Source organism: Acanthaster planci, linkage group LG01 (assembly GCF_054643075.1).
Source record: "Acanthaster planci isolate LZ-2023a linkage group LG01, COTS_SCS, whole genome shotgun sequence".
NCBI lineage: Eukaryota > Metazoa > Echinodermata > Asteroidea > Valvatida > Acanthasteridae > Acanthaster > Acanthaster planci.
The window spans coordinates 4,921,657-4,933,849 of NC_141777.1; the positions used below are offsets into that span (position 1 = coordinate 4,921,657).

General features: G+C 43.5%; 1 protein-coding gene across 1 annotated transcript; it reads left to right on the forward strand.

The window, feature by feature from the left end:
- Positions 1-79: 79 nt before the first annotated feature.
- On the forward strand, positions 80-12,180 carry LOC110986236 (uncharacterized). The gene is made up of 5 exons (XM_087138853.1): positions 80-314; positions 1,496-1,641; positions 1,958-2,071; positions 2,608-2,730; positions 3,674-12,180. The coding sequence occupies exons 2-5, from the start codon at positions 1,527-1,529 to the stop codon at positions 7,273-7,275; spliced, it is 3,954 nt and encodes a 1,317-aa protein (XP_086994979.1). The 5' UTR covers positions 80-314; positions 1,496-1,526; the 3' UTR covers positions 7,276-12,180.
- Positions 12,181-12,193: the final 13 nt, after the last annotated feature.

A 12,193-nucleotide genomic window follows, 5' to 3' on the forward strand; every position in this document is an offset into this window, starting at 1 on the left:
GACAGAAATCGTTGAGATAATATCAACATGGGGATTTTGTGTGTTGCCTTCCTGTGGCTTACTTTGTTTTTAAATATCTTCGTTAATCCTTTGGCCGGGAGAGCTCCACCTCTTCCGCACTGAAATCACCTGTGTATCGTTGGTACGTGAAATGCAAATAGGGCTGAAGTCTTTAGGGCAAATGAGTCGTGTGAGGGCGTCTGTAGCTGCGCCGCGTTCTTGTACTGTACTTGTCAACTGAATCGACTGTTGCGAGTCTACGATGGCCGCCATTGTTATTACTTGGCCCTGTGCTGCGGAAAATATGGAAAAGGGTATGAATTTAAAAGTCCAATTTGTTTCCGTTTCTATTTTAAATACTTTAATATTGATTTTGCATAATGTAGTAGATTACCGCATGGTGGTTTTGCAATTACATAGTTGGTCTTGCAGTATTAGGCTTATCGTGATGGGGCTGAAGCCTGCGCCGCCAGGGCCTGCCTGGGTCGGTCGAATTTCATGCGTGTCGTATGCAATTACTAGGCCTACGTTTTCCTCCATCATGTACACGGTTCGTCTAAACCGTTCAGTAAGCGTTATTGTGCAGCAAGGACAAAATTGCAGGAGTGAATAACTGTCATGACTGTGCGTACAGTTTGAGCATGTTGAGATATGAGGTTTTCTAGTAGTCCTAAGTAGAATTCATCATGTTGGTCATGTATTCTGCAACCCGAAACGTACCAAACAAATACAGTTCTGCATTTGTGTGTTTTGGCCAAACATTTTAACAGACACTGGGCTATGCATTCATAGCCCAATTGAAATATTGTATAGTCCTAGATCAGAGTTCTATCTTGTTCATACAAATTTACAGCGACATGGATGACAATGAAAGAATGAAACCAGATGAAGATTTATCATGGTGAAATGTCTAAGTCCCTCAATGCACCTCTTGGTCATGTTCGGCTGCCATGCTGGTAAAAAATCTAAAAGAAAATCAGTATCACTACCAGTTCAAATATTAGTGCCTTGAAATAATTAGTTACACAAAAGAATCTCCTTCAATGTGCCCATGCAAAGCAGTGATGTAAAATCTGGCTTTGTCAGAGCTAGGCTCTATCATTGAAATTTTTACATTTTGGAAGGCATACTAATTTAATTACTCAAATGTTTGTTGACCCGTATCAGAAACACTACCAATAAACCCAATGACAATAGAAATCAAGCTCCAGAGATTTTCTAAGGAAGTTTAAAAGTAATCAGCAGATGGTTAAAGTGAAAAGTTTAGAAGACATGTCACTAACTCATATTTGAAAACAATCATTTGTAAAACAGTTTACTCCAGCTCATATTCCATGACATGTGAATGGTAGAGAAATATGGTATGATCTAAACGCCTTATGTAATTTTAAATGGTTGTTAGTTTGAAACGGAAATTTTGTCTTGTATTTGTGGTATTGTATGTTTTCGATCATGTTAATAAAAGTGAAGGTTTTGTCCCATCTTTCGTTCGCAGATGTACACTTGATTTGAAGAAAGCAGTTTAAATGATGGAGAGCTTGAAGACAAGGCCTCATGATGTACAAGAAGAGACTAATACCAGTGCCATCTATGAAGGAAATTTTGGCAGATTGCTGGAGGCCAGTGCAACAAGAATTTCAGGTGAAAGACACGGTCTTTATTTGGCTTGAATATGTGGAAATTCAAGTGTGGATGATTGGTTTACAGTATTTGTATTTGCATTGGTTTCTCTTGACTCTATGTGCAAGTTCATCTGTTTTATGCAAGAGGATATGTATTGTTCAAAGTGAAGAATAGATCTTGTTTATGTGACAAAATACGTCAGTTCATCCACATAACTCATATTTGTTGGTCATGTGTTGTGTGCCCTCGTATGAAGTGACAAACACTATTTTGAAAGAAACACCCAGTTTTATATCACAAAAAAAGTGTGAAGTTGTGAAAATTTTGTTTGCAGATCAGTTGATAAATGATGTTTGTGATAGACGCTGCTCCCCAAGTGATGGCCTGTTATCAGTGGCCGCTGCTGAGGAGGGTAACATTGGACCTTCAATCATGATCAGCTCACCAGGTAGGATGCACTGACGTATATAAAAAAACCTGGACTTGCAACGCCTTTGTATGAAAAAGAAGCCAACCAGCGGCCATTTTACCGAGCCGAATACAAAGGCATGGGTTGGCTCCCTACTATTGACGTCAGGAAGAACAAAGGCGGGCATTACCAGGAAATTTTTGTATTCGGCTCGGTAAAATGGCTGCGAGTGGATTCAATGACTCTATAAGCTGATTAAGGGCATTGCGAGTCCAGATTTTATTATACACGTCCGTGGTAGGATGCAGGTGGTTTTAACGCTCTATGTAATGCAGTTAGCATCTGAACCAGCAAATTGATGGCAAGTTTTGATTTCACAGCCTGGAGAAAGATAATGCCCAGCCGATGGGCATTATGGAACACAAAGTGCGAGTCCTCTTAAATGTGAAGCAAAGAAGTGTATCTCCTGTGCAGATCATGAACATCTCAAAATTTCCGGTGTGATTGTTTACGTGCCGTCGCTCCAACCTTTCAACAGAGGCAAAATCTTTCAGATTTTGTCTGGTCTGTTTCAGATCTTGCCGTTGATTCCACAATTTCACTTCTGAGAAGGGATGACGGGGACATCCTCAACAGTTCTACCGTGGAGACCCACTCATCCTCACGTCTTGAAAATGTGCAGGCCAGAACCGACATAGGTACGTTGGACAAATATTTTATGTCATGTTTGTTTTTCTGTAAAAGTTGTCATATACCTTTAGAAGCCGAATAACTTTATGTAAAATCCTCATTGGCTCTGTTGTAGTGAGTAAAAGCGAAGGATTACAGTATTACAGTAAACAGTCTCCACACTGTGGCCAGAAATATATTTGAAGGCCCTTACAGATGTGTTTCCTGTGTGGAATATGGAATATTGAAGAGGGTGCCCCCAGATACAGTATCATATCCCTTATCACAGCAGTCGGTAATTGTTTTGTGATACCTCGTTTTGAATTCTTCGCAATGTTTTCTTCACCAGAAGGTTTCAAGTTAATCGGTCCAATGCTGTAGAAAGAAAGTTTTTAAATGTTTACGAACTTGGTGCATCGCTGTTTCGGTTTAATTGTGTTAACCACATGTGTCCTGCCTGAGAACAATATCTTTACATCCTAAAAACAATTTTTGCGGAGAATCTACATGTGTCTTCAAGCTCAGAAGACATGTTAAAGAACTTTTGCTAAGGAACAAACTTCAAACAATCTTCAGCCGTGGGCAGAAATGACAGAGCTGCAGCAGGTGGTCGCACTGTAGTGCCATTTCACTGTTCCCACCCCAACTGTATATACAGCATGTAGGTAAAAGCAGCAGAGAACCAATGAAATGTCTGGTTAGCTGTCCATGCATTGTGATTTGCACTGCAGGGCAGGGACTAGTCTTTGATGTCTCTATGTAATATTATGAATGTGTGAAGTCCAACGGTTAGGGTGATATGCAGTTTTATTGCCTGGTTATGTGACTACATGTATTCTGGACCAGTGAAAATAAAGTATTCAAGATGGAGTGTGTCATACATGTACACGTAACTCAAAATGCAAATATTATGTAGTTATCTGTCATAAATACTGATATGCTTGAATGTTTTTGTTCCACATGCCTTTTCAGATAAATCTGGCTGTGGACAGACAGGGTCCCGACCGACAGGGTCAGCAGGTGGGCAGAGTTCTCAAGATGAGATCATCCTCCCTGAAATTCTGTCCAGTGACACACAGGTTTGCAGAATGGATGTAGATCTATCAAAAAATGACCTAACAGAGATCTCCCGGGCAGGGGGTCCTTCACAGAAAAGTACTTGCATGGATGAGCCATCCCTGAAGTGTCCAGAATGTGATCTGATTTTTGCAAATGACATCTCGCTGAAGGCACATCGGCTCACTCACAGTGCTGACAGCCAATTTGTGTGCGGGATCTGCGGCAAAGGCTTTGGCAGCGAGAGCCTCCTAAGCAGTCACTTTGCCACCCACTCGGAGAGCCGGCGCTACACCTGCCCCAACTGTGGCCGGGTCTTCCGGACCCTCCTGAGCTTCCAGCAGCACGAGAAGCTGCACAAAGTGGGTCGGATGTTCACCTGCAAGCGCTGCGGCAAGGCCTTCCGGCGCAAGAGTATCCTGCAGAAGCACCGGTACAGCCACATGAAGAAAGTTCGAATTGAGTACGCCTGTGAACATTGCAGTGAGTGCTTTGCCACGGTTCTGCAGCTCCAGCAGCATGAGCGGAAGATGCACTGCAGGAGAGGCAAGGCGGGACAGGAGCGCCTGTATTGTTGTGAAGAGTGCACTGAGAGCTTCAGCAGCGAGGACCAGCTGCGTAAGCATCGCCAACTACATGCCACACAGAGGGGGAGCTTCTGCCAAGACTGTGGCAGAGACTACAGCTCCCAAGAGGCCCTGCAAAATCACCGCTGCTTTCGTGTCAGGAGGGCCTTGTTCACCTGCAAGGATTGCGGGAGAGGCTTTGCCAAGAAACAGGATGCTCTCGATCACGAGAAAACTCATCATGAGGTCGAGATAGAGTATGACTGCGAGATTTGTTTTGAGACGTTTAGCTCCAAAGCTGAGCTGAGAGAACACTCTGCAGTCCACAGAAACACCCAAAGCTTCAAGTGTAGGCATTGTGGCAAACAGTTCAAGAAGAGAGGCTTCTTGACCAATCATCTGAAGACTCATGCTAACCATCACAGCAAAAGGAAATCCAACTCATCACATCCAGGTACTGTCAACAATCATGTTAAAGAAGATGGGAAACCAGACCTTGGACATGAATCTGTCTTCATCAAAGAAGAAGGTATCTACAGATGCCAGGACTGCGGAAAGACATTCAAGCAGAAGGGACAAACTATTTACCACCAGAGGAAGGAGTCCAACGTGAGGGCTTTCCCATGCACCAAGTGCTCCAACAGTTATCTCACCAGTGCACACTTGAAGGCCCACATGCTGACTCATTCAGCTGTCAAAGCACTAAAGTGTGATGGCTGTGGGAAGGAGTTTAATTACAAGAGCAACCTAACAAGCCACCAAAAGACATGCCCCCAAATTGCAAGCATCCAAGGTGCTGACCGAAAGTACTCAAGGAGGTGTACTAAACAAGCAAAAGCAGGAACAGTTGATGGTAGAGACGGTGGATCATCTGATGAAAGTGGTGACGAGGAGCAGGAGACCGAGGGAAGTGAACAAGGACAGGGGTGCCATCAAAGTGTTTACAACAAGGAGATTGGCCTCTACCAATGCAAGGACTGTGGCCAGACATTCAAACAGAAGGGACAGACACTGTACCATCAAAAGAAGGTCAGCAACCAGCGACAGTTCGTCTGCAAGGTCTGCAAGAAGGCCTTCCTAACCAGCCCCCACCTGAAGGCCCATGAGCTGGTCCATGCAGTCGAGAAGCCCTTGACCTGCCAGGGGTGCGGGAAGGGCTTCAATTATAAGTGCAACCTCAAGACCCACCAGAGGAACGGATGCCTGGGTATGGACCCGGAAGGCAAGCTGGCGCTGTCCAACATGAAGCTTCACAAGTGCGAGGAGTGCGGCAAGGAGTTCAAGTTGAAGATGTACTACGAGAAGCACCGGAAGATGCACCAGAGGAAGAACCAAGAACAAAATGTCACAATGGAAGGGTTGGTCGACACTGACAACGTGGGACAAAGGAAAGAGCACCGATCGGACTACAATGAAGAGGAGGGCACATATAAATGCCGTGACTGCCATTTGGTCTTCAAGCAGTCTGGACAGGCACTGTACCATTTCAGAAAGTATAGCAACGAAAGAAATTTTGTGTGCAAGGTGTGTCCCAAGAGCTTCCTGACGAGTGCCCACCTGAAGAGCCACATCATGTCCCACACGAAGGAGAAGCCCTTCAAATGTTGGTATTGTGGCAAGGGTTTCAACCACAACTCCAACCGCAAATACCACCAGAGGACTTCCTGTAGCCAACGACCCCCGCAGGTAGAGCAGATGGAGGAAGACGCCCAGCAAGAGAACAGCCGAGGCCGTGGTGAAGCCAAGAAGCCAATCACGTGTGTGGTTTGCAACAAGCAGTTCATGTTGACCCACAGTTGGAAGGTTCACATGAGAGTGCATACTAGGGAGCAGCCGTTTCTCTGTGAGTACTGTGGCAAGTCCTTCCGTTGCAGGAGTAACTTGTACGTGCACCGCAACAGCCATACCAAGGAGCGGCCGTACCTTTGCAACTATTGTGGCAAGAATTTTGCGCAGTTGTCGCACGTCCGCGTCCATGAAGCCATCCACAACACCGAGAAGCCGTACAAGTGTGGCATTTGCGGGAAGAGTTTCAATCAGGAATTTTACCTCAAGAGACACAAAGTCATGCACACAGATGACAGGCCATTTGTCTGCTTCTGTGGCAAGTCCTTTAAGTATAGAGGTAGCCTGGTGTCGCACAAGGCCACCCACAGCACTAAGAGGCCCTATGCGTGCCACCTGTGCAGCAAGGCCTTCAAGCAGAGCTGCCACCTTAAAGTTCACATCCTCACCCACGGTGAACTCAAACCGTTCAAATGTGACAAGTGCCAGAAGGCGTTCATACGTAAAAACCAGCTGAGCCGGCACCAGCGCAGTCACAGCGATGAGCGCTGCTACCTGTGTAACATTTGCGGCAAGGACTTCAAGCACAGCTCCAGCATGAAGAGGCACCAGGAACGTAAACACAACAAGGAGCACTCTGAGACGGCCAACCCAACTTCTACCACCGTAGCCACCACCATGGCCACCACTGACCCCCAACCTTTATTTGACAGTGTGCCCTATGCGCAGCCCCAAACAAATGGCAAGAAAAATTTGTTTCGAGGCAATAAGTCCAAGACTCCGTGGCCCACAGCAGTAGATGGAGTTGATATCGAGGAGGAAACCCCAATGCACATGACAGCACAGTTAGAGGCTAGGGCGCAGCCAAACCAACAGGTTGATAACAGGGTATTAGCACAAATGGACAACAGGCTGACCGGTCAACCGGTAGAGTGCAGGATGGCCAATCAACCCATTGACTATAGAGTATCTCCTCAACTGACCGATCCAAGAATGCCCTCCCAGTCAGTCAGTAGCCATCTCTCTCATCTGGCATCAGGGCATCCAGTCTACTCAGAGGCTCAATACATCCAAGGTCAAGAATTCGCTTCAGTTCACCTACCACATATTGGTACGTTTGATTTCAGAACAAGTACCTCTGGTAGTGTAGACTATACGATATTGTAATTTGCCACATTAACCACTTCCTGCCGGGGCAGTTATCAATGTTGATGATACTGGGCCACTTACAAACAGGTGCAGGACTGTCTGGTGTCCACTCTATCCTGACAGGCAAAATCTATTGATGCCTGCAGCCTTGTAAAAAGAGCCCAGATTGTGCGGTGTTATGTAACTTTCTTTTGTTCACAAACCAGACTCGATGTGCTGCTGACCTCTTTTCAATAGGGGCCAGATTAGCATGCAGCGGTGCTGTGTGGCTCATCGTTCGGTGGTAGAGCGCTTTTGTCCCCGGTGGTAATCTGCTCGCTCTCAATGCCCCAAACCGTGGTATATTGTTTCAAAACAAGGCTGGATTATCTCCACTTTTGAGAGTGAAAAAATGTCGGTAATTCCCAGTAGCCTGGTCTTTTGTTCCGAGTACAGTCTTTTGTTACAAGGCCCTGTTCCCTTTGTCCGAGTTTGGAGACCCCGGCCATGCATATAAAGCATACATGTCCGGATCCGGAATCCCCGGCAGGGAGTGGTTAATGTCATTATATCTGAAATATGAAAAAAATGTACATGTACTGTCTTACCTCAAAGCTGTGAAACCAAATGAGTTGACCCAAATGTATCTGTTTGTTCTTTCCAAAGCATAGCTGGTAAGTGTAGGTGTGGTTTTTATTAATATAATCAAGTATTGTATTTTGACCCGCTTTTATCTCAGTGATACATGTACGGTAATTTATACATGCGCATGTACATGTACGTCTCTGAAATCCCTCTGATTACCCATAATTCCTCATTTTTGAAGGAAGGAGAGTTGTTTTTTAGGTTTTCTAGGCACTTTGTTTCCTAACAATCCTGGCTCTGGAGCATTAATATTATTCCCTCCAGCAGCCAAAATCCCAAACAAGGGTACTTCACTTGTAGCACTTAACATATAAGGAACCAGTAGACAACCTTGCCTTGCATTTCATCAGAGTTTTTATGAGTGTAAATTTCCACAAAGTCATAGTTGAAATGTGTCAGAGCTTATGAGATAACCGCAAATCAGGTGCTGCATGTACATGTATTTAGGATCCCCATTATATGTGTACAAACATGTCCTGTTTCCTCTTTATGGGAAAAAGTTTGACATCTGAAAGTGAAGCATTGTTTTTTCCATGTCTGCCTGTGCAGGGTGCTTGTTCAGCTACAAGTGTTCACATACATGTATGTACATGTAGAAAACTGCTTGTGTTGTACTGTATGCCAGGGTAGCAGACTGGTGCATTGAACATGAAACTAGCATTGAAGAGGTTTACTAATCACAAGCCCCTTGTGACAAGGGATTTCTCAGGCCCAAAAAAGAGAAAAGCTGTAACGATACTGAAAACACATAATTTTCAAAGCTTCTGTGCCATGGCTTTACTAGGTAGAAGGTAGGCCTACTGGACACCTTTCCCAGTCGGTCATTTTTGGTACAAGAGTAATTTGACTGGACTGCAGTGGTCATTTTATACATGTTGTGTCTGTACAGGGTCTGCTCTTTTGACATTACTGTCATGTTTTCCTACTGTCGTGTTTTCCTACTGTCATGTTTTCCTACTGTCATGTCTTCCTACTGTCATGTTTTCCTACTGTCATGTTTTCCTACTGTCGTGTTTTCCTTTATACTTCATAAAGTGTTCAAAATTCCACGCAAATGTCACAACTCCCGATAATAATACAAATACATGTGTACTACTAAATACAAAATGAAAATACAACCCTATTTGAAATCAACAGGACAATTGTCCATTTTGAATGAACTGGAGGTAAAATCGAAAACCAACCAAAAGGTGGTATTTCTGCTAACTTTGGCTGCCCACACAAGTTGTAGGCAAAATGAGACTGGTGTGTGGAAAACACAGTGAATCCTCATTAATAAGAGCACTGTTCATACAACCTTCTGCCTATAACAAGGAACCTCTAGGTCCCAATCCTACGTTTGTCATTTTTTTTTTATTCCTGATGATACAACGTTCCTGTACAGGTACATGTCATCTGCAGTCGGGACTTCTTTGAGGTCCGGCTGTATTGTCATCATAGAAACCCACTCCCAAGACTAGTGGCTGTGACTTTCTTATTCTTAAATTAAGCTCAGTTTTGCCAACCCTTTGTATGCAGCCACTTATTAGCAAGCACATCAAAGTTTCTACTTGTCCATTGGAAATTGCTCATGTGGAAACCAAGCTTTTTTGGTGGTATGTTTGAATGGAAGGTTTGGGATAGACAATTACTCGGGCACACATACTTTTAAATAAGGGAATTATGTTGATAAACTTTTGATAAACTCTTTTAACATTTAATACAGTTGTCAGTGTGACTCGCGTACGTACATGTACTTGTATGCGTAAGCCTTTATGAAACCATTGACCTTTAACCTTTAAAGTAGCAGTGTGTCTTTTTATACCTTCTTCTTGCAAGTGGTCCGAGTTGGTGCCGAGTCCATCCTATAAAGGGAATTGTTTTCTACTCCTGAAAGCTAACATTTGTATAGAGGTGTATTTTGTGAGAGTGCACATGTGCAGTATTTTATTTGCTTATGAATGCATAATACATATAGCAATGCAGTTGCAGAATTTTATGCGCAAGAAAATCAGCTTCTGTTTCTTTGCAGAAAAATGAAATTTTACAGAGAATATCAGATTATTTTGAGCTTTTAAATGTACATAGATTGGACATTTGAGTAGAGTATATTGAACTGATCTAGTTTTGCTGCATGTTGTGAAGTCACATTTGTTATAGAACTCAGTAGTTACATGTAGCTTTGTGGCTTGTATGGGTCCACTGTACATTAACCCCCTTCTCGATGGGAATTTCTTTCTGAAAGCCGACTCCAAGAATTCCAGCCTTGCTTGGCCACGAAGGCCACCTGCCAAACCGCAAATTCTCGGTTTGTGGCCCAGCGTGCTCTGCATGCTTTGAATTACACAATGAAAAGGCTGATCCTTCGGTGGCATGCGGCTCTACTCAAGCTTCCACATTCCCGTTGCCTCTTTTCAAAGTGGGGACTATTGTGAAGCTGGTGATTACGATGCAAATTCGGTCTTTTCATTTCTGGGCTACACACAAAGACCAATTACCATATACACAAGAGCCAGGGCCTGCCTTCTTCCACCGTGTTCGCTCGAGCGTGGGCCGAGAATAATAGCTGAAAAGCGGGCCGAGGATCTCAATTTTTACGGCGTGTTTTAACGCGTCCTGGCGTGAAGGGGTTAAGGAAGAAATTGCCGCAAAAGATAACATGGAAATTAATCTGTTTTCACCCCCAAAAAAGACAATATCCATCTACAGTGGAATAGATATACATGTAGTTGTTTATGTAGCTTACCGTGTAAGAAATATGATGTACAGTGTATGTACAGTATACATGTGGTAAATGCATTTGGCTGGATCAGAGTGTTGTGGCAAGTAGGAGTCTGTAATTTGAGAATGTGGACCTTTGATTAACACCTTCGTGAAGTTTGGTGTGCTTGAAGAATGTTCCAGCTATTTAGAAAGGACTGCAGTGGAATTACTGCAGGTGTAAAGGAAATCATGGAACCTTGAAGAGGTAATGTAGAGTACACATGTGGCATATCACACCAGTCAACAAACGTCAAGTTTTGCTGACAAGTCCAAATGGAGAGGTTGTGAATTAGGCTGTTTGAAATGAAAGCTGTTGCCTATGGCTACAACTTCTTACTGTGGTGTGTTAACCCTTGGACACTTTGCTAGGTCCTCCTCAGTCCTTCAAAATCCTTCAATTATCCATGGGAAAAAATTGCAGTCATCGTCAATCCTCCAAGATTTTTGAATATCCTCCTTTGAGGGGTGCCTGCCACAGCCTCAATACTTCAAAACCCTCCAGCAATTCCCGTCTTTGTGCTGAAGCAGTGTGTATAATCTAGATATGAATTCATGCCTGGCTGAGCACAGACAACACAAGGTCCAACGCACAGCCTTGATACAGTGCATCCTTCTAAATCAGCCACACTTTCATACCATTCTTCCTCAGTCGTCTGAAATCACTCTGAGGATTTTGGAGGCTTGAGGTGAGTTAGGGTTAATGGCAGAAATAAAAGCCTTAGCCACAAGGCACTACACAGACACAGTCTTATTGTGATTGAAGTGAATTGGACCATATGATGGTATTGTGAACTGTCTGCCAAACTTGGGTGATGCCCTACATTTAAATCTGTATGTGGTGTGTGTCCATCTGCGTGGTGCACATGTACTGGTTTTGAAATACATGTAGACTGCCACAAGAGACCATCATCCAATAACCAGACTCACAAGTTAGAGGGTGAACATTGACAAAGGAAGGCATTAGTTACAGTTTACATGAACAGCTTGTGACTTCAGTGGAGACTGGAGGTTTTATGTTGGTCTTAGATGCGATAAGATCGCAGTTACAGCATTTATGTGTAAATGTACTTTATGTCCCATGTAGTGTCAGACAGTAATGTAAAAGCCAGTAAATGGTCACCTTCATGTGACCATTACAGATCAATGAAGTTTCCAATTTAGAATCGATGTGTCAGTAAATTTGATTTCCTCGAGGGTGACTTGTCTAACCCTTATTATTTGGGCTGGATTCAAGGTTAAGCCCTTTGGAACATCACAATTATACTTGAGCTATGATAGATGGGAGAAGAGTGTTGACATATCTGTTTATTGGTCTTGAGTTTGGTTCACCAACCTGTCCAAATATCTGCATGCACTGTACGGATTGTAGCAATGTGAAAAACAGTCTTTTCGAATGATTGCTCTAACCAAAAATGTACCGGTAGATTGAAAATATTTCAAATTACTAGAAACCTTTAAATGAAGTATGTTAAATCCAGGCAGTCTTGAGTATTTGAATACGAGTTCATAACAGAAGTTGTAGGCATCGTAGGAAAACTGCCTAAAGAAAGTGAAATAGAGGAAATAATAA